Consider the following 23,836-nt stretch of genomic DNA (forward strand, 5'->3'; position numbering starts at 1 on the left):
TATATACGCTATCACATTTAACCATCGTTATAATCTCATTGATCAAAGATCCTCTATATAGATGATTTACACCGAGTAGGGACAAATTTACCGTTTCAGCCCTCAATGTATTTTGCTCCTTAAAACACTCAGCTACCAGTAAATGATGTTTTAATGAACTAAAATATAATCACTGAAACAAGAGCTCTTCCATTTACATCTATTTAGCTAAGCTCGAAGGAAATCATCACTTAACTTCTAAACACCTATAGAAGCTATAGATTCCATATTTATGTTTAGCGCTCTCCCACTCACTCATACTATCATGTTCCCAAAATATATGTATCACCCTGACCCAAAAGTAGGCTTAACTAAAAAAAATCAAAGAACATGAATAGCACTCCTGAGATTGAGCCTAAGCATATCAGGATTTAGATCTTTTGATCTAAGATCAACCAGTGATATTGACTTGGAAAGATACAACGGTAAGTATTATAATATCTTAACTAAGATCAATATCGGTCTAGTCCAATGTATACTCCATACATTCGAAGCTAGTATACTTTGCCAATGTTCTAGAAAGAACATAACACGTATGCAAAGTGTAAGTACACTTCATCGCTGATTATCACATCAGTGTAAATCTAAAGCACTAATGAAACAGGAACTTAGTATTTCGAATCATACAATCACAATCACATTCCACTGTGTTGACATCACTGTAATTGTGAATGACTATATGTTCTGGACTTAACAGATTTTGTACATATATTAAACCATAAACATGAAAACCATATGTTAACATAAATCATTTCTAATCTCTTATTGATAACAAATCAGATTGGATTGTAATGGGTTTTATTTAGGGCATAAAATCCCAACAGTCATGTCTTAAGAAAGAAAGAAGGCAAACTAGAAGTGCGATCTGAGGTTTGCATATTTTTCAGAAATTCTAAGGAGATTAGGGGTGGACTATTTTATAGTCACAAGGATAATAAAGTGTTTGTTTCTACAAATGCCACATTCCTTGAAGATGACTATATAAAGAACTTCAACCCGCAAAGTAAAGTAGTATTAGAATAAATGCTTTTAGAAATAACTCCTTCTAATGTTCCATCGTCTTCTACTTAAGTAGAGGATAATCCCACTCCCTTGGTTGAACCAACGCAAGTTGTTACAACCAAGAAATCTACCACAAGTGTTCATGTTCAGAAGGTCACGACTTCTCGTGGTAATAGGAGGGTTTCCACAAAACCAGCTCGTTATGTGTAAAGACCGCTTAGTTTAATTTGGAAATTAGCAGTTAATCACGTTTAATTATGAAAATTATTTATAGCTATTTAAATAATTATTATACTGTTATTATTGAATTCAGAGATGCATTTTTATGTCATTTAGTAGTTTTCATAATTTTGCATTTCCGGTGCCCGGTATTTTGGAACTCGGTGTTTGGCTCAATAAAATCACAACGTAGTATGTTAGTAGTTTGGGACGGTTTATTAGACATTGGGAATGTCGGGAATGGCCGGGAATTTAGAATTTCCCAAAAATACCCCTTTAGTGTTATTTATGTTATTTTTAATGTGGAGGGGCAAAATGGTCTTTTTGCCCCAATGATAATTTGTCCTTTAGTGGGCTTAGTAATTGAGTAATATGTGTTTATTAATACTAAGTGTTGGCTGAAATAGGTTATTGCTTAAGTATTTCTTTTATTTCATTTTCATTCAAAACTTAGAAAAATAGAAAAAATTTCAAAAAAGGCTCTCTCTTTTCCTCTCTTTCTCTCTCGGCTGCATGGGGATTCTAGGGCTGAGTTTTCCTTGATTTTCAAGCTCTCTCTAGTCAAATTTGTGAACTCTTGTTGTGGTATGTTCTCTCTAGCTCTTCTTTTAGTTTCTTTTTTTTGAAAATTGATGAAAAAGAAGTGTTGATGCATGCTTGTTTTTGTGGTTCTTGTTGCTGTGATTTATTGTGATGTTTTAGAGAATTAATCTTGTTGTTTTAGGTAGATTAGAGCTAGTATAATGCATGTTAATTGCTTTGATTTCAAGCTTGGAAGTTTTAGCTCAAAACTATAGTTTTCAAAGAGAATTGGTTAAAATCTGTTGCTGTGATGTTGTTGAAGTTTGTAGTTGTTTTCAGAGGCTATTTTATGCATGTTTAAGTAGGTTTGGACTGTTTTGATTGCATGTTGGTAGTGTTTGATCAAGTTTGAGTTTAGAACTCAAAGCTTGGGCTTTAATGGTGATTTTCATTTCTGTACATTCTGGGTGGATTTGATGCTTTAGAAATGTTCTAGGGGATATTTAGAACAGGTCTGGAAGTTTTGGGGTTGTTTGGATTGGATTTGTGCAATATATGAATTTTTGTGTGATTCCTGCGAGGAACCGGAATTCCGGATGAGGGTCCAGGAATTCTCAGAACCGGAATTCCGGTTGCAGAACCGGTCTACCGGTTGGGGAATTTTCAGGAACCCTAGTTTTCCTCGTTTTTATGTTATTTGGGGTATTGCCATGCTTTTTATCGATAGGGTAACTTTTAGTTCCTAGTTTAAGTCCCCCGGAAGTGATTTAGCGTATCACTTATAGTGTTGTGATTTTTATGATTTAGGAGCCTGTAATCCGCCTCGCATATAGTTCCAGTCAGGTTGACCGGCACACCTGAATTCGGAATCCAGGTAAGATTAGAAAAACAGTATGCATATGTAGATTACATGTTTAGCGTGCATGTAGGAAGCCTGTTAGATTACATTAGATATGTATGTTGGCTTCGAACCATCCAACTGTGTCACGTCGGTACAGGCTGGAGTATGACCAGCAGCCGGAGTATGACCGGTTCGACCGATTAGGCTGACACTGTATCACGTCGGTACAGTGGAGTATGACCCGGACGGAGTATGACCGGTTCGACCGATCAGTGATACTTAGGTTGGTGGTTCCGTACTATTTGACGTATCACGTCGGTACGAGCTGGAGTATGACCAAGGAGTATGACCGGTTCGACCGATCAGGCTGATACTGTAACACGTCGGTACAGGCTGGAGTATGACCAGCAGCCGGAGTATGACCGGTTCGACCGATCAGGTTGTTACTTGTCAATAGTACCGTCCCTATGAACGTTCAAAACTCAGTACCGTGTTGGACACGCCAGTTAGGGGGACTCAGTATCGTGTTGGACACGGCAGTTAGGGTTATGGTCAGGGGTATGGGCGTCTGATCATGACCGGGATTTATGTATGAGTATTATTATGCTTTTCTTACTGAGTCTGTCGACTCACAGTGCTATGTTTATGTGTAGGTAAAGGCAAGGCTAGAGCTGATGGACCGTGAACGAGCCTATGAAGATTGTACATGTCGGGGCGGTTAGGCCTGGAGCGTACGATCATCGGGACAGCGAGGCTATTTTTGTAACTAGTCGCTAAGCGATAAATATTTTGTATAAACAGTAAACTTTTGTAAATGATTTTGTAATCGGGATCCCGAGTCTTTTGTATAAATATTTTACAAGTTTAATTAAAAAGCAAAATTTTTAATTAATCACGTTTTCCATAAACCTCGTTGATTAGCAACGAGCTGCACAGCATGTTTAAAAATCACGTAATACGCCTATGCTAGTTAGGGTGTTACATTATGGCTTGGATGGTGAAACCAATATGGTCGTTGGTGACGATATTGATGACGATCCATTAACTTATAAACAGGCAATGGCAAGTCCAGAACAAAAACAATAGTCAGTCGGCATGGATTCAAAAATGGATTCCATGAAAAAGAACAAAGTCTAGGAATATGTAGACGCACCAGATGATTATCATCCAATTAGATGTAAGTGGGTCTACAAGAAGAAAAGAAGTGTTGGTGGCGAAGTTGAAACTTTTAAAGCTAGACTGGTCGCAAAGGGTTATACCCAAAGAGAAGGTGTGGACTATGAGGATACTTTTAGTCCGGTCGCCATGCTTAAATCCTTCAGAATTCTTCTCTCCATAGATGTTGCTTTCGATTATGAAATTTGGAAAATGGATGTCAAGACAACTTTCCTTAATAGAGTGCTTGAAGAAACCATCTATATGGAGCAACTAGAAGGCTATGAGCTTCCAGGGCAGGAAGAGAAAGTTTGCAAACTCAATAGGTCCATTTATGGACTCAAGCAAGCTTATCGCTCTTGGAACAAAAGGTTTGATGAAATAATCAAGACCTACGGCTTTCACCAAAATGATGATGAACCTTGTGTTTACTAACTCAATAATAATCAAGTGGTAGTACTCCTAGTCCTTTATGTTGATGACATTTTGATTATTGGCAATAATATCAAGAAAATGACTGACATCAAAGAATGGCTTAACACTCAATTCGAAATGAAAGATTTGGGTGAAGCTGCTTATGTTCTTGGTATTCAAATCATCAGAAAACTGAAAGAATAGATCCCTTGCTCTCTCTCAAACAGCTTACATTGATCAGGTGCTGGAGAGATTCTCAATGACAAATACCAAAGGGGCAGTGATGCCTTCTAGACTTGGTACCTGTCTATCTAAAGAACAGTCTCCCACTGATCCTCAAGAGATAGAGGACATAAGAAGGGTTCCTTATGCTTCAGCAGTTAGAAATTTAATGTATGCAATCTTATGCACTAAACCTGACATTTGCTATGCAGTAGGAATTGTGAGCAGGTATCAAACAAACCCAGGAGAGGAACATTGGACTACAGTTAAGCATATTCTGAAGTACTTGAAAAGTACAAGGCAATATGTGTTAGTCTACAGGGTGGTACTTTAAATCCCGTAGGCTATACCGACTCTGATTTTCAAGCTTGTCTTGATGACAGGAAGTCTACATCTGGGATGTTGTTTACTCTTAGGGGTGGAGAAGTTGTTTGGAGAAGTGCTAAGCAAACTGCAACATCAGACTCTACCATGGAGGTCGAATACATAGTTGTTTCTGAGGCTGCTAAGGAACTAGTCTAGCTTAGAAAGTTCTTCTCAGGACTTGGTGTTATTTTTGGAATAGAAAAACCACTGATTTTACTTTGTGATAACACTGGAGTTATAGCCAACAGAGTTGAGCCTCGAAGCCACAAGATAAGCAAACACATAGAGAGGGAATATCATATCATCATGGATTATGTGGCAAGAGGGGATGTAATGGTGGAGAAAGTGGATGCTGAAGACAACTTAGCTGATCGATTCACCAAAATTTTGACTGTAACTACATTTGAAAAGCACAGACTGAATTTAGGATTAATTGAAAAGTACTAATATTTTTATGTTAGTGCAAGTGGGAGTTTGTTGGGCTTTGTGCCCTAAATAAAACTCTATTTCAATGTAATCTTTTCTATTCATTTATCAATAAAGAATCAAATTTCTTTTCATTACGTATTTAATGTGTTATTTGGTTCATGTGATCATTTATTTGTTTATTTGATTTATAAATTAACCCAAATCCTTGTCACATTGGTATTCTTATTTATTGTGTTGTCAACACAGTGGAAAGTAATCAAGATTGTGTGATTAAATGTATTCCTGTGATTTATCAGTACACATGGTTAAACTGATAGGATAATCTACAATGTAGTTTACTTGCACCTTGAATAAATGCTATGTCCTTTCCAGGGCATTATTTAAGTAAACTTGTGTTAGATGTATGGAGTATGCATCGAAAGGGACCGATATTGAACTTGAATCAGATACAATAAACTTACTGTAATATCTATTCAATTCATTATCACCTAGTTGATCTTAGATCGAGTGATCTCAATCCTGAGATGGTTATCGAAGCCTCTATTCATCAAGACTTTCCTGTACGAATACCTTTCAAAGATGAGCATGGCTTTAATGAGTTTGCCTCAGTTAATTACGAATGGAAGCCTGTACTGTGTAATCATTGTAAAGGCTTAGAACATTCAACAGATGATTGTAGGAAGAAGGAACTGAAGAAACAATAGTGGGTGGTTAACAATGATAACAAAGCTGCTGGTATAGAAGAAAGCAAAGTTGTAGATGATGATGGATTTCAGCAAGTTAGCAAAGGAATAAAAGTCAAAGGCAAAGAGAGTGGTTGAGACCCAAGTAGGTAATTCCTATCAGGTTTTAATTGAGAAATCTGAGTGTGTAATTGTTGACCCTGAGAACTTACAGGATCAAGCAGGGACATGTTGGAAATTATTTTACCAGGATCTTAGATCTACTCACAAGTATGTTGATTAACACCCTAAATATGAACTTTCTAAAACGATGAAATAAACACATATAAAGTTTAGGAAACCTTACATTGGGTGCAGCTGAATTAAATGACTCCTTCCGTTCAGATATCTAGCCCTTGATTCCTTTCTGTAGCAGAGCATTATCAATATCTGAACCTGGATCTCTTTCTCTGATTCTTTAGTGCTGAAACTCCTTTGCTGATGATCTTTCTTCACGATCTTCCTCACTATGGTTGAGGTATTGCTTGCTGTGTGTGGGCACTACTCATACACTAAGAATTTCAAAATCTCAATGAGGAAGAGAGAGAGTGGGTTCGGCCAAAGATAGGGAGAGAGAAGGTTCAGGTTTTTCTCTGAAGGAAAAATAGAAAATTTAAGTGTAATTTTCCTGAAGCCTTCACTATTTATTTATAGCATTCCACTAAGGTTAGGTTTGAATTATTTGGCATGAAAATATCAGAGGTAAATTCCTATAAAAGTGGTCGGCCCTATACATGTGGATTTGGGCCTCACTTTTTGCAATTTTGCAGTTTTATCTTTTCTGCATCTGATTTTCTCAAAAACGCCAATTTTCTAATTCAACCATTTAAATGCCAATTCTAACTATTTAATAACTATAAATAATTATTAAATAATATTGTCATTTATTATATTTATTAATTGAACCATACAAAGTATCATAATTAACAAATATGCCCCTAAAACTCTTTCTTTACAATTTCGTCCTTACTTAGCAAAAATTTCACAAATAGACATAGTCTAAATTGAGAATTATAATTGATTAATCAAAACCAATTATATGAGTCTTACAAGCAATATTATCTCAACTAGTGCGGGGACCATGGGTCTATATAACCGAGCTTCCAATAAGTAGATCAAGAATTTAGCACTAAAATTCACTAACTTATTAATTCTTCGTTGAATCCACGCATAGAACTTAGAATTGCACTCTCAGTATATAGAATGCTCTATATGTTCCACTATATAGATGCATCATTAGTTATCCATTGTTATAATCCTAATTTGATCAATGATCCTCTATATGAATGATCTACACTGTAAAGGGATTAGATTACCGTTACACCCTACAATGTATTTATTCCTTAAAACACTTGACCCCGTATAAATGATATTTCAGCTTATGTGAAATGAGTACTCCACCATTTATGTTCGTTTGGTCAAGCTCGAAGGAGATCATCCTTCGCTTACTATTCGCCAGATAGAAGCTATAGATTCCATGTTTATGATAGCGCTCCCACTCAATTGCACTACCGTGTTCCCAAAATGTACGTATCACCCTGACCTAAAAGTAGGCTTAACTAACAAATCAAAGAACACGAATAGCCTCTCGAGATTGAGCCTAATCATATCAGGATTAAGATCATTTGATCTAGGATCAACTAGGCGATATTGACTTAAATAGATATTACGGTAAGTTTAATGAATCCAAGTCAAAGTTCAATATCGGTCCCTTCCGATGCATACTCCATGCATCCAACCTGAGCTTTACTTTAACCAATGTTCTGGAAAGAACATAGCATTTCTCCAAATGCAAGTAAACTCTTGTTGTAGATTATCATATCAGTAAAACCCTGTGTCTGATAAATGTAGGAAACTTTATTCACATAGTCATGTTTACTTTCCAATGTGTTGACAGCACAATAAACAGGATCAAGTATGTGAAAAGGGTTTCAGATGAATTCATACATTATGTACATATAATCATGAAATAAATCATGTGAACCATGCAACATTAAATGTTATTTCTGATCTATATTAATAAGTAAATCTGATTATATTGAAATAAGTTTTATTTAGGGCATAAAACCCAACAAACTCCCACTTGCACTAATATAAAACAAAAAGTGTGTTTCAAATAATCTCAACACCTTGATATACAAAGCAAGTGTAGTAGTAGTAGTAAACTCCTCGTAATAGGATCTGAAAGGTTGAATTAAACACAACCTTTTCTCCACCATTACTCTTCCTTTAATCACAAAATCATTGATAATGTGAAATTCCTCTCTATATGTCTACTCTCTTGGGATACTGGATTCTATATCTTTGGCAACTACTTTTGGTTAATCAGGAAATTAACACTAGTAGTTTAAGGCAATGTGGAATGGTGCCAAAGATGTATAGAACTTTCCTTAGACTGAATAAGTACCTTTCCTGCAGCTTTAACATTCAGTCCCTTTCTGGTAGACCTAGAGACTTCAGATAGGTTTTTACACTTCTCCAAAATCACTATTCCACCCCCAGAGTAACCACCATCTTATCAGAAAGATTTTCTAGCACAAAGGCAAATTTCGAAATCTGATGTGGTGTAGTCTAAGAGTTTTAAACACACCCTTATAGACTAACATATAGTTCCTCTTCTTAATCTTAGGATTTACTTGATTGTCTTCCAATGTTCTTCTCCTGGATTAATCTGATACCTACTCATTACTCCCACTCAAAAGCAGGTGTCTGGTCTAAGGCATACAAAAGCATATCTAAGACCTCTCACTGTTGATATAAGAAATTCTTTCATGGCTTTATCTTTTCTGGAATAGTTGAGACTTTTCCTTAGATAAATAAAATCTCTGTCTAAGAAGTTGTGAAGCTTCTATAGATTGCCATTAGAAAGAAAATGCTTCAGCATCTTACTAAAGTAAGTTGCTTGCATTAGAGTAAGTAATTACCAGGTATACCACAAGCCATAGGTTTAGATAAACTCAAACCTATAATACTAGGAACAGGAAGTTTTGTTAAGTCCAGTGAATAGACTTATAAACGAAAAATTTCCTTTTATGTCCTTGTAATAGAAAACTTTAGGTTACTCCATGTGAATGGATTAAACCATAGTTCTATTGGCTTTTCTTCTTAGTTTCTTATTTTGACAATCCATTACTTGTTTAAACTCACAATGGATTTTAATCACTAGTGTCTTCCAAGAAGGTGAGTTCCTAGAAACTCTCCCACTACAACAAGGTACCGTGAATTATATCGAAGAAAACTAAATGGTATTGATCTCTTCGGTTGTGACAAGACAACAGAGGCAGTGGGATCATCAGATGTTAAATAAGATGATAGAACACTTTTGGAATCAAGAAAAATATCTCCTTTATTTGCTACTTTATTTTCAGACTTAGTCATTTTCTTAGAAAAGTAGTATTTGTTTAAACAAACACTTTCTTATCAATTGACTATGGGATGGTCCACCCCTAATCACTTAGAATAGCTAACAAACCATGGTTAACAGTTCTAGCTTTTCTTAAGATTTTGATTAGGTCATCCATGAATCTAGTAATGATTTACATTAAGTATACAACCATTACATCATTCTGAAATTGTATTACCATAGAAGGAATTAGGCAACGACTAGTAACTAATCATCAACATGCAACTCGAAATTTCTGGGGAGGTAAGTTTGGATATAATTCAAAAATCAATTTAATGATCTTTGAACTGCATATCTACTAACTATTTCTCCACCCCTATCAGTTCGCAAGATCTTTAACCACTTACCTTAATGGTTTTAACCACTGCTAGAAATTAATGAAATTTTTAAACATTTCAAATTTCTTGCTAAAAGGTATAATCTAGAGTTATCGTTTTAAGAATACAACGAAAAACTCATATCTACCCTGAATGTACATCCATCTGCGAATGAGATGAACTACTTTCAGTGGATATAGGCATATTAACTCTTTGCAGAGATTGATCTTATCAAATCCACTATGAACAAGATACAAATGCCATAGATTAAAAAAATGTGGTAGTGTCTTTTGATGACTTAGGTTTAGTTACATCAAAGAGTTCTTAGAATAGTGCAAGTGGATTCTGGTCACAGAATACCTAACTCATATTCCATACAGTTTGAATCCATTAATATAAGATGGATATTAAACACTTGAGAAAGTATAACTGTATTGTATTCTGGAATTAGAAATATAAGAAAATTTCTGTTTGGAATCTAAAATTAAAGTCAAAGACTTGAATTTATACCAAATATTATGAGTAATTCTATCTTGGACCACCACTACTAATTTAACTCTAAGTCAGATTTGCCCATACAAGTAGGAGATTTCTAAGATTGAGGATTTATATCAATTGGGAATAGAATTTCGAGATTATAATCATATCCGTCATTTAATTTCTTAAGAGAAAATATAGAATGACATGAAATGATTTATAGACCATTCATCCAATGATATGTTATTGAGCTAATTCGAAATGAATAAGCTAAGAGGAATTAGGATAATTTCGTTTATAAATAAGAATCCAACGATGCTTCGATTAGCGAAAGACAAAGTAATCTTATTTATGTAATCTTCTTGTTTCATATTGTAAAAATACTAGTCTAAGGTGTCATCAATTGATGAACAGCTAGATGTTGCATATACAATATTTATCTTTCGAGATCTTACACTATTATGTATGTCTAATGGTGAAAATCCATTAGGGATTTATCTCATTAGAAAAACAACACATGTTAGACCAACAATGAAGATTCGAAATTAAACTACAACTTAATAACAGAAAATAACATGGTTCAATATAAATTCATACACAATTCAGAAATTATTAAACATATAGCAAGTAGGAATGACAAAAGAAAATACTAAAACATACAATCCTAAATAATTTCCAAGGTTTCCAAGAAACTGATACAGTGTCCCGGTAGGCGAGAGTCAAAGTATCATTTATTGAATAGAGTTGTCAGCTCATCTAAAATAGAAACCATTCTAGCAACCTTTTATTCGATCAAAATAAGAATCCAACGTTGTCCCGGTAGGCGAGAGTCAAGGTTATTCTCATTTTATGAGCTTCCACCATTGTTTCATGTTTTATAAGTTTATCTCTAAGTAGTCACCGTAGGGGAGAGTCTAATAGAGACGAAAACTTACAAAACACTTATCAAAGGAGATCTTACGGTGTTAAATGCGTTCAACGAATAACCATCCATAGGGGGACGAAGTCTAGCGTCTCGAGGTTATATTGAAAACATTTAACTATTGTAAGACCAACAATGGAGATCGAATATCTTAATAATAATAAAGCTCATTATTTAAAGTGAGTTGTATTTTCTTTGATTCTCTTTATTTAATCTATTTATTTTACATATATATTTATTTAATTAAAATTTCCAATTTAGAATGAAAAATTCTAAATATAAATTTTAATTTAATATTTATAAATTTTACTTAGATGGATATGAAAATAACATGAATTATTTCCATCTTAGTAATAATTTCCAATAAATATTTAGAAAAATATTCAGTTTAAGTTGTTACAAAATTAATTTAAATTAATTTACAACTCAAATTTAATTTTCCATAAATATATATTGCATTTCAAGAAATTAAAGTATTCAAGGATACAATTTTTGAAAATGCATGTTAAAATAAAAAATTAATCCTGGAAAAATTATTCTAATTTAATGTTGGCCCAAAATTAATTAATAAAATTAATTTACAACAAAAAATATAATTTTCCTATTTAATTAAATATATAAGAAAATTTTTAAATATTTAAGTATGATGATGAAAATCAACTTAAATATTAATTTTCTATTTAATTAAATACACTAGAAAAATACTTCAAGCAAAAATATCATCTATCTAGATTTTCCTTTGACTAATTAATTCAATTTCTAATAATATACTTTAATTCAATTTATTTTAAATTAATCAATAAATGAAAAAATCATTGATTTAAGTTGATCCAAGAATTAATTAAAATAAATAATTAATTTACAACTTAATCTATTTTTCAAATAAAATTTGAAATTCCAGCATTTAAGAAATGCAATTTCGAAATTTGATTAATAAAATAAAGAAAAAATATATTTTAAAAATTATTTAAATTTAGTTGAAAAAATAAATTTCAACTAAAAATAATTTTCTATTTAATTAAGTGTCATGAAAATGAAATATTTAAGTATCATGATGAAAATCAACTTAGATATTTAATTTTCAAATTAATTAAATGTATTAAATTCAAGAAATAAATAATTAAGTGTAGAGAAGGCTTAATTATTAATCTCTAGTTTAATACTAGGAAAAAATATACTTAAAATAAATTGTACCAAAATTAATTATTTAAATAATTAATTTCACAATTTATAATATTTTCATATTTAATATTAGAAATAATAAGTAGTCTAGAAATAACTATCTAGAAAATATCTTTTTTGACTAAGTATCTTTTCCACAAAATTTGAAAAAATATCTAATTTAAGTTGTATTAGAAAAAATCTAGAACTTAAATATTTTCAAATTTAAATTTAATTAAATATCAAAAATTAAGTTGTAACCACTTAATTTAAAAATATTCCATTTTAAGTTAATATTCGAAAAGATATTAACTTAAAAAAATATCTAAAGAATCTTAATAACCAATGCCTAAAATTCCTCAACTTAATTTTGAAATTTTAAATCTAAAAGATATTCAGATTTAAGTTGGTTAGTTGTAGATAACTAAATATCAACTTAAATAACCTCTCTCTCTCTCTCTCTCTCTCTCTCTCTCTCTCTCTCTCTCTCTCTCTCTCTCTCTCTCTCTCTCTCTCTCTCTCTCTCTCTCTCTCTCTCTCTCTCTCTCTCTCTCTCTCTCTCTCTCTCTCTCTCTCTCCACCATTGCAATTCAATGTCCTCTCTCTTCTTCTTACTCTTACCTCTCACAACACTTCAACCTTCCTATTTCTTCATCGTTATTCGTGATCGCATCCCCAGTACTTGCATCTCCATCGTTCTGATCCTCCAACAAACTATCACGGTAAATATCTCTCTCTCTATTTTTCTTTTTTTCTTTTTCGTAGACTGAATTCATTCCATTTATATAGCCGTATTTCAATATTATGTGAATTGTGATAGTATTTTAGTTGGTGTATATACTGTTTGATATAATGTCTGTGTGATTCGTGAAAGAATTGGTTATATTAAGGGCCAGTGATCACGATTCTGAAGCAACTTTTCTGTATTTTAATACCTCTTAATCATATTCATTGTTCAAGTTACCTTAGTTTTATATTTTAATTTTCTTTGTCTATAGTTTGTTGCTGTAAATGAGTTCAATGTTTTTCTTTCTTTTTTTGTTTCACAACTCTTTTTTATTCTTTCTTTTTTCAATGTTTTTTTTTTGTTATAGGTTTGTTTTATATTGATTTTGTTCTATTTTGCGCCATTATTTATGGCTTTGGCGCCTTACAAGGCTTTAGCACCTATTATATGGTTGGACCCCGAATTATTTAGGGTAGTTTGTTTAAATTTTCACGTTTTTCGGTATTTAATGTATAAGAAAATTTTGACACAATAATATTTTAAAGTTAATAAGTTATGCACTATACAAATTTATTAGTCGGAATAAAAGGATTATTTTGGTTAAGGTATGATTTAAAGAATATTTTAAACTGAAATAAGGTTTAAGAGGGTTTACTTTAAATGCTAATTCCTATTAGCTATGTTTTGGTTTATATTTTTTTAGGAATTTTCAGCATAAAAGGAAAGTGTTTGGAATTTTAGTATTCAGATTCTAATATTATAATTAATTAAGTAAATTAAAGAATAAGAATCTTGAGAATCTTGTAATAAAGGGAGGTGGAAACACTAATGGTCTAATGAGAATATATTGGTTCAGATATATTTGGGAAGTCAAATTATTATGAAAATTTTGTTTGTTCTTAATATTATGGGAATATACCAAAATTATTATATTATTTGTATTTTTAAAGAATTTTTGGATAAGTGGTATTAGTTTTTTATGGAAGAACTGGAAGTACACATTTGATGGATGAGTTGCGCCATGGTTTATGGCTTTGGTGCCTTTTAAGGTTTTCGCGCATGATTTATGGCTGGCCCCTAATTATTTAGGGTAATTGGTTAAAATTACAAGATATCATGAATTGTAAAAATATTATAAAATGTAATAGCTAACAATTATGGTATATAATTATGAGATTATTGTCTTATTAGTTTATTATAGATAACATAATATTAATTTTAGGTATATAAATTATAAATATGAGATTATTATAGATAACATAATATTAATTTTGGTATATAAATTATAAATGTGGGTTTTTGTAATAAATTGGAGGTAGGGACATTAATTGTGAATTAAGAATAATTTGTTTTATTTTATTTTTTATTTTTGGGAAGATATTGAAATAAATGAGAAGTAAATGCTAATGAAGTATTGAGATTTATTAGTTGTATAGGAAGATACTAATATGAATAGTTTTTATAATAATTTGAATGGTATAATAATTAGGAGTTTAACTATTTAAATAATAAATAAGGAAGTATTATGTCATAATACCGAATTGGATTAATTAATATTAATTTAATATTATTAATTAAATGTATGATGAAGTGGTATTAGGAAAATGGTACTTTTGAATGTGAAAAGTGCAATCTTAAGTTTTAAGGATATTAATACAATTTTAGTTTAATTTAAGTTGGATAAAGATTATAGATACCATGTTTTACGCTATAAATAAAATAATAAATAATTTGACTTATTAAGGATTTTGACATGTTTTAGTCTATAAATAAGTAATATTTTTAAGCGATAAAATGAAATAATTAGTATATAATATTTTGAATATTTAAGGAATAATGGGTATTAAAAGGAAAATTTATTTATGTTTGATTTTAAAAGGGTAAAACTAAAAGTAAGGAATAAGGATCCTTTGAAGGTTATGAAGTAGAATGCTATAATTTAGTTGTTACTAGCCAAAGGGTAATCCCTTTGGCTAGTTCTAGTATTTTATAGGGAGATCTAGTTGCCTAGTCTTGGTGGTTGGTTGATTCTCTTCAGTTTGATAGTTTTTTAATTAAAGATTTATGCTTTTTTTTATGTTTTTTTTTTTCAGGTGGAACTTCAGTATTTTATTAAGTTAGGAGCGTTGTTTGAAGATGTTATAGCTTTATTGTCTAAATTTCCGGGGGCAGTTTTGTCCCATGGGGCTTGCTCTAAGATTTTAGCGGCTCATGGTTGGCAAAACATGCTCTGCGGTTAGACGATGAGCTATCCTGGTTCGAAGAGATTCCAGCGCCGGTGGCGGACGTGGGCGTCGTAAATTCATGAGTGATTTTAATCACTTTGTCAAAAAAAAAAAAATATATCAACTTAAATAGGAATATTTAATGAAAAATTTAAATTAAGCTTCAGAAAGAATCTAGATGGTTATAATTCTATATTTAATTAAATACAAGAAAATACATATAGTTTAGCTTAGAATAAAAAATTCTTTAAACTATAATTTTCTTAAATTAATTTCAAAATAAATGAAATTAATTATGTTGCTAGTCAATTTTATTAGGTTAAACTAGTTTAATTAACCTAGTACAGTTATTCAAATCAGGCAAATGGGCCTTCACAATTGGGGTGGTTCATGTGAGGGGGTGCTGGGTTCAGTATGTCGTACGCACTACTATGGCTCCCAACTCTCACACAAGGCCCAAAAGAGAGGAATTTAACCTTAAAATGAACAACTGTTATTAATTAAATAGGCCCAAAAAACTAAATGGGCCTAAATAAAATCTATCAAGAACTATGATATTTTATTTAGCAACAACAACCTATATGCATCTATAATGAAATTAAACACATAGGCTCACACAGGCACACTTTGGATGGGTCCTATCATGTTGCTAGGTCATACACAGATGAAAGAAGATTGTAAATATACCTGTTACAAATTATTCACTTGACCAAGGGAGCCATGAGTTAAAATCAGATCATTGGATCTGTCAACAAGTTAACCATGGCTATTTGCAATCAAGCAATAATAGGTTTTGAAAACTTACACATAAGCTAAAACACAAACTCCTCAAACAAGGTTAGCTGGATAGTTGGATGTAGGATTTATTTAATTTTAAATTAAATAATTAATTTCGAAAATAATTAATTACATAAAATAATTTTCGAAAATTTTAAAAAAAATTTTTTGAAAAATTCGAAATTTAAAAAAAAAAAATTAAATTTAAAATTAAACCTACAATTTTGTTAAATTAGGTTTCAACCAACCTAAATATCATTTCAAAATTTGCTAGCTACTTTTAAAATTTAAATGTTATTTTATAAATAAAAATTAAATAAAAAATTAAAAAAGATAAATGAATATCTTTTTCAGATTTTAAATGTAATTTAAATAAATAAAATAACAAAATTTAAAAGTTAGCAAAACATCTTATATCTTTTTAAAATTACATGATTATAGTTATCTTATTTTAAATTTAAATAAGGTTAAATTATTTTAAAAAAATTTAATTTAAAATATTTAAAATATGACCTTAAATTTAAAAATAAGATAAGATATAATCAAATTTTAAAATAAGATAGATTATTAAGCAAATAAGATATATACTAACTATTTTTAAATTCAAATTACACTAATATCTTGAATTAAATTTAAAAAATATTAAATTAATTCAAAATGATAATTAGAATTGAATTAGGAATAGTAATAGTATAAATACAGAACTACACAAAAAATCGGAAGTTAATTCCATGAAAAAGCATGAGAAAACGAAGAAAAAACGAAAAAATTGCGAGCTGTACGGACAGTTTTCGCGAGTGCATGAGAATTTCAGCATAACTCCGTTTTTTTCGAATCTTCAAAAAATCATAACTAATTCAAATTAAATCAAAATTGAGTTCTGTAAAAAAGTAACTTGCTTAATTTTTTCCATACTATCCAATAAAAATAATTCCAGAAACAGATATTCAATTATTTTTAACGAAAATTCACAAACACCAATCAATCATCAAATAACATTCAATACAACATGATACCATCCAAAAACAAACAAACAATCGTTTTAAAGTCCAAATTTCTTGCAAGTTAATCAATTACCATGGCTCTGAGGCCAGTTGTTGGAAATTATTTTACCAGGATCTTAGATCTACTCACAAGTATGTTGATTAACACCCTAAATATGAACTTTCTAAAACGATGAAATAAACACATATAAAGTTTAGGAAACCTTACATTGGGTGCAGTGGAATTAAATGACTCCTTTCGTTCAGATATCTAGCCCTTGATTCCTTTCTGTAGCAGAGCATTATCAATATCTGAACTTGGATCTCTTTCTCTGATTCTTTAGTGCTGAAACTCCTTTGCTGATGATCTTTCTTCACGATCTTCCTCACTATGGTTGAGGTATTGCTTGTTGTGTGTGGGCACTACTCATACACAAAGAATTTCGAAATCTCAATGAGGAAGAGAGAGAGAGAGTGGGTTCGGCCAAAGATAGGGAGAGAGAAGGCTCAGGTTTTTCTCTGAAGGAAAAATAGAAAATTTAAGTGTAATTTTCCTGAAGCCTTCACTATCTATTTATAGCATTCCACTAGAGTTAGGTTTGAATTATTTGGCATGAAAATATCAGAGGTAAATTCCTATAAAAGTGGCCGGCCCTATACATGTGGATTTGGGCCTCACTTTTTGCAGTTTTCCAGTTTTATCTTTTCTGCATCTGATTTTCTCAAAAACGCCAATTTTCTAATTCAACCATTTAAATGCCAATTCTAACTATTTAATAACTATAAATAATTATTAAATAATATTGTCATTTATCATATTTATTAATTGAACCATACAAAGTATCATAATTAACAAATATGCCCCTAAAACTCTTTATTTACAATTTCGCCCTTACTTAGCAAAAATTTCACAAATAGACATAGTCTAAATTGAGAATTATAATTGATTAATCAAAACCAATTATATGAGTCTTACAAGCAATATTATCTCAACTAGTGCGGGGACCATGTGTCTATATAACCGAGCTTCCAATAAGTAGATCAAGAATTTAGCACTAAAATTCACTAACTTATTAATTCTTCGTTGAATCCACGCATAGAACTTAGAATTGCACTCTCAGTATATAGAATGCTCTATATGTTCCACCATATAGATGCATCATTAGTTATCCATTGTTATAATCCTAATTTGATCAATGATCCTCTATATGAATGATCTACAATGTAAAGGGATTAGATTACCGTTACACCCTACAATGTATTTATTCCTTAAAACACTTGACCCCGTATAAATGATATTTCAGCTTATGTGAAATGAGTACTCCACCATTTATGTTCGTTTGGTCAAGCTCGAAGGAGATCATCCTTCGCTTACTATTCGCCAGATAGAAGCTATAGATTCCATGTTTATGATAGCGCTCCCACTCAATTGCACTACCGTGTTCCCAAAATATACGTATCACCCTGACCTAATAGGCTTAACTAACAAATCAAAGAACACGAATAGCCTCTCGAGATTGAGCCTAATCATATCAAGATTAAGATCATTTGATCTAGGATCAACTAGGCGATATTGACTTGAATAGATATTACGGTAAGTTTAATGAATCTAAGTCAAAGTTCAATATCGGTCCCTTCCGATGCATACTCCATGCATCCAACCTGAGCTTTACTTTAACCAATGTTCTGGAAAGAACATAGCATTTCTCCAAATGCAAGTAAACTCTTGTTGTAGATTATCATATCAGTAAAACCTTGTGTCTGATAAATCTAGGAAACTTTATTCACATAGTCATGTTTACTTTCCAATGTGTTGACAGCACAATAAACAGGATCAAGTATGTGAAAAGGGTTTCATATGAATTCATACATTATGTACATATAATCATGAAATAAATCATGTGAACCATGCAACATTAAATGTTATTTCTGTTCTATATTAATAAGTAAATCTGATTATATTGAAATGAGTTTTATTTAGGGTATAAAACCCAACAGGACACTCATAATCGATTTCAACAGAGTTCCTATAACAGAAAAAATAAGAGGAGGAGGAGAACCTCCTCTTGGAGATGGATACGATAATTAGTTAGAACGTCTGAGGGATCAACGACCATTACAAGCAAAATCAAGTTAAGAACATGTTAAATGTTCATAAGGCTGGTCTTGTTGGTCTCCTCGAGACGAGAGTTAAGGCCCAGAAACTTGGGGCCTTATATGTTAATATGCTCAAGGGGTGGTGCTTCACTTCGAATATTGCTTGGCATGAAGGAGGGCGTATAATTGTGGCATGGAATCCTTTCAGTTACTCGGTGAACATACTCAATTGTACCAGCCAGCTTATTCATCTTTTAGTTGCAACTTTAGATGGTAAGCATAGGTTCTATGTTACATTTGTTTATGCCTTCAACAAGTTGAAAGGGAGGAAGATGTTGTGGTCAGATTTAAAGAACATTGCTACTCATGAACCATGGATGGTTATGGGTGATTTCAATGAAATTTTGTTCAAAGAAGAAAGAATGGGCGAGATGGTGAAGTATAATGCAGCAAACGACTTCATAGATTGTGTGGGGATCTGCCAATTAAAAGACATAAAGTTTGGTGGTAGCTACTATACTTGGAACAACAAAAGACAAGGAAGTGACAGAATTTGCTCAAAGATTGATAGAGTTCTTGCCAACCAGAAATGGTTAGATAATTTCCCAAATGCTGAAGCCATTTTTTCAGCTGAGGGGTTATTTGACCATACGCCTACTATTGTCTCTATGTACCATGAAATACTTAGTGGAAAAAAACCATTCAATTATTTTAGAATGTGGACTTCCCATTCGAGGTATGCAGAGATAGTGAAAGGAGTCTGGCAACAAATAATCTCTGGTTCCAAAATGTATCAGGTTATTTCAAAATTGAAGAAACTTAAAGTAGCTTTCAAAGAATTAAATAAGAAGGATTTCTTAAACATACAAGAAGTGACTGAAAAAGCAAGAGAAGAACTGAAAGATCTCCAAAAGAAATTACAAACAGAGCCTCTGAACCATGAATTAATCGACAAAGAAGTGGCTGCTAGACACAAGTATGGGCATCTTCTCAAGGGTCTGACTTCATTTTTGCAATAGAAATCTAAGCTCAGTTGGATAAAGATGGAGACGAAAATACAACAATTTTTCATGCCAGCAAAGATCATCATGGAGAAAGAACTGATGAACTAGTAAAGATTATTGATGCCTTTCTTTTATTTTATCACCAGCTGCTTAGTACTAAAATGGAAAATAGGAGGAAAGTTATTGATGGTGTCACGAAACAAGCGCCTTTTAGTCTCCAAATCATAAGCTGAATCACTATTGAGGAAGTTTTCAAAGGATGAAGTCAAGAAAGTAATTTTTGAAATTCTAGGGATCAAGGAACCAGGGCTCGATGGCTATACCAGTTGTCTTTTCCAAGAAAATTAGGATTTAATTGGAGATGACATTAGTGAAGTTGTTCTTTCTTTCTTGCACTCAGGTCAAATTCTCAAAGAAATCAATACTAATGTATTAACACTTATTCTCAAATGTAAGTGTCCTAATACGGTTATTGACTTTAGACTTATTGCGTGCTGTAATGTAATCTATAAGACTACAACAAAACTAATCTACTCTAGGCTAAAAGCTATCTTACCTGATTTGGTGGCTCAAAATCAGGGGGGTTCATTACTGGCAGGTTTATTGCACACAACATAATGTTCTGTCAAGATCTGATTAGGCACTATGGAAGGAAAACAACCAAAGCAGTGTGCATGATCAAGATTGATTTATAGAAAGCTTATGATACACTCGATTGGGATTTCTTAGAAGAAAAACTTCAAGCTTTTTCAGTTACTTGATAAGTTTGTTAAGCTAGTAATGATATGTGTTCATACTCCTAATTTCTCTCTTATGTTCAGTGGATCTCTTCATGGATATCTCGAGGGGAAAAGGGGGTTACGTCAAGGAGAGCCCATGTCACCATTACTCTTTGTTCTTGGTATGGAGTATCTATCAAGAATAATGTTGAGAATTGGTGCCAAACCACATTTTAAATTTCATGACAGGTGTGAGGAGCTCAAATTGAATCACTTGATGTTTGCAAACGATGTTATACTCTTCTGTCATGGTGACTTCAAGAGTATATACTATGTTCTACAAGGACTAAGGCTTTTCTCCTGCTCTTCGGGTCTGCAACCAAACCCCACTAAATTTTCCAATCACTGTTGTGGTATGGAAGATCATGAAATTCAACGCATCATCGACAACTCTGGCTTTAGCAAGAAAGAGGTACCTTTCAAATACTTAGGTATCCCTATTTGTGCTAAGCGTATTTTTGGGAAATAATGCATTATTTTAGTTGATAAAATAACAGCTAGAATTAAAACATGGTGTTCAAGGAATTTATCATTAGCAGGTAGAGCAGTGTTTGTTAATTCGATTTTTCTATCCATACACTCTTCTTGGAGTCGAGTAATGGTCTTACCAAAGAAGACTATTAGAGATGTTGAAGCCATATGATGTGCTTATCTTTGGAAAGGTCAATATTTGTCCCTTGGTTCTGGACCAATTGCTTGGAACAAGGTTTTCCAACCAAAGGTAGTAGGGGAAATCGATTTGAAAAGAAGCTTAGAATGGAATATAGCAGCGATGACAAAGTATGTTTGGGCAATTGCAAACAAATAAGATAACATGTGGATTAGATGGATTCACTGTATCTATATCAAGGGAGAGAACTGGTGGAGCTACCAAGTCCCACCCCAAGCTAGCTGATACTGGAAAAAACTGGTTGCTGTCAAAAATCAAGTTAGAGTTTGTATGGATATTCAGCAGTTTACAAGTATGCAATATAAGATCTCCAATGGATATAAGGCTCTATATCCTACTCAAAGAAAAGTGAATTGGAGCCAAGAAGTATGGAATAGCCTTAATATTCCACGACATAGCTTTTGTTTGTGGATTTCCATTCAAGATAGACTCAGAACTAGAGAGAGGTTGCAAAACTCAACATCATCGGAGAATATTTCTTCCTGTTCTGCCGAAACCAAATAGAGACATCTGATCATCTATTTTTCTCCTACTCTTTCTCTATACTTTACTTAATACAAGTAAAGGAATGGATCGGCTGGACAGTAGAATTGACATCTTCATGCAAACTGCTGAGATGGATCAAACGAGCCAAGCTAAGCAGGTTCAAGAAAGCAGTATTGGCTGCTGCAATTGCTGCTCTTATATACCAGATTTGGAGGAACCAAAATGACTTACTTTTGAATTCAGCAAAGTAGAAAGTGGAGCATGTAGTTCGAGTTATCAAAGAAGATGTGAAGAGAAGAATTACATGCATTTGGCTTAAAAATGTCAATTCAGTAGATACTAATTGGTTTTCAACTTTGTAAATTTATGGCAAGTATAGTCTTTGTAGAAAGCATAGTTGAGTTTTTGTTATTCATTGTATAGATGGAGAAATACAGATCTTCAAATTGAAGATGCTTGTAGGATGTAAATTGATATTTTTGGAGTAATGAAATTCACTGATTGACCAAAAAAAATCCTGAGATGGTTAGGTTCTAGTTCAGTTGCATAATTTGTGTTCTTCAATCTGTTCGTTAAAGTTGACCAAATGGTTCTTCTTGTGACATATAGATTAAGGACATGGTAGTTCAATTGAGTGGAAGCGCTAATCATAGATACGAAATTTATAGCTTCTATCTAAACATAGAAGTAAAACGATGATTTCCTTCGAACTTGGCTTAATAGAGATAAATGGTTGAGTACTCATTTAAGTGATTATATTAGTTTAGTGGAATATCATTTATAGGTAGCTAAGTGTTTTAAGGATAAAATACATTGAAGGGTGTAACAATAAATTAGTCCTTACTCAGTGTAAATCATCTATAGATGATCATCGATTATTAGGATAATAAAAAATGGTTAATCTCATAGAGTATCTATACTGTGAAACATATAGAGCGTTTTATATAATTGAGAGTGCAATTCTAAATCTATAGTGGTGTAAGGAGGAATTAATAAGTTAGGGAATTTACTTAGAATTCTAGATCTACTTATTGGAAGCTCGGTTATATAGACTAATGGTCCCCATACTAGTTGAGACAAACTGATTGTAAGACTCAGTTAATTGATTTTAGTTAATCAATTATAATTCTAAAATTAGACTATGTCTAGTTTATGAATTTTCTCTAAGATATGGCTTGATTGTAAAAAAAAATGTGATTTTAGGATTTATTTGTTAATTAAGATACTTTGTTGAGTCTAATTAATAAATAATATAAAAGACAATTTTATTTGATAATAAATTTTAATTATTAAATAAATAGTTTTGGCATTTATAAGATTAGAACTGTAAAATATGGTATTTATGAAATAATAATAAATGGTTAAGAAAAATAGCAAAAAATGTAACTAGTGTTGGGCCCAATATGTGGCCGACCACTATGCTCCTATTTTTGTATTATTTTATCATTTTTTATTTCAAATAATTCAATTCTAACCCTAAGTGAATTAGTATAAAAAGAAAAAAATGGTCTCCTTATCCAACTAATGCTTCTAAACCTAGTTTTCATTATGTCAAAAACTAGTGTTTTGACACTTCTTCTTTTTCTTTTCTCTCAACTATTTCGAAATCCTATAGTGTTCTTCACCATTAAAATTCGAGCCTTAGTGATTGAGTGCATGCCCACCCAAACAATTATAGGAGTGTTGGACTTAGATCTTGATTATACTCTGCGACAGAAAGGAACAAGGGTTAAAGATCTGAGTGGAAAGAGTCATTTAATTCCGTTGCAACCAATGTAAGATTTCTTATACTTTATATGTATTTAATTTTTATCGTTTTAGAAATTCATATTTAGGATGTTAAAAACATACTTGTTAGTAAATTTAGGTCATGGTAA

General features: G+C 32.1%; 1 protein-coding gene across 1 annotated transcript; it reads left to right on the forward strand.

The window, feature by feature from the left end:
* Nucleotides 1–19,064: 19,064 nt before the first annotated feature.
* On the forward strand, nt 19,065–20,039 carry LOC115710740 (uncharacterized). Its single transcript, XM_030639093.2, has one exon. The coding sequence runs from the start codon at nt 19,065–19,067 to the stop codon at nt 20,037–20,039; it is 975 nt and encodes a 324-aa protein (XP_030494953.2).
* Nucleotides 20,040–23,836: the final 3,797 nt, after the last annotated feature.

Source organism: Cannabis sativa, chromosome 3, assembly GCF_029168945.1.
Source record: "Cannabis sativa cultivar Pink pepper isolate KNU-18-1 chromosome 3, ASM2916894v1, whole genome shotgun sequence".
NCBI classification, from domain to species: domain Eukaryota; kingdom Viridiplantae; phylum Streptophyta; class Magnoliopsida; order Rosales; family Cannabaceae; genus Cannabis; species Cannabis sativa.

What these genes read in the sequence shown, in the direction of transcription:
- LOC115710740 (XM_030639093.2), top strand. Translation starts at nt 19,065, where the DNA reads ATGTTAAATGTTCATAAGGCTGGTCTTGTTGGTCTCCTCGAGACGAGA.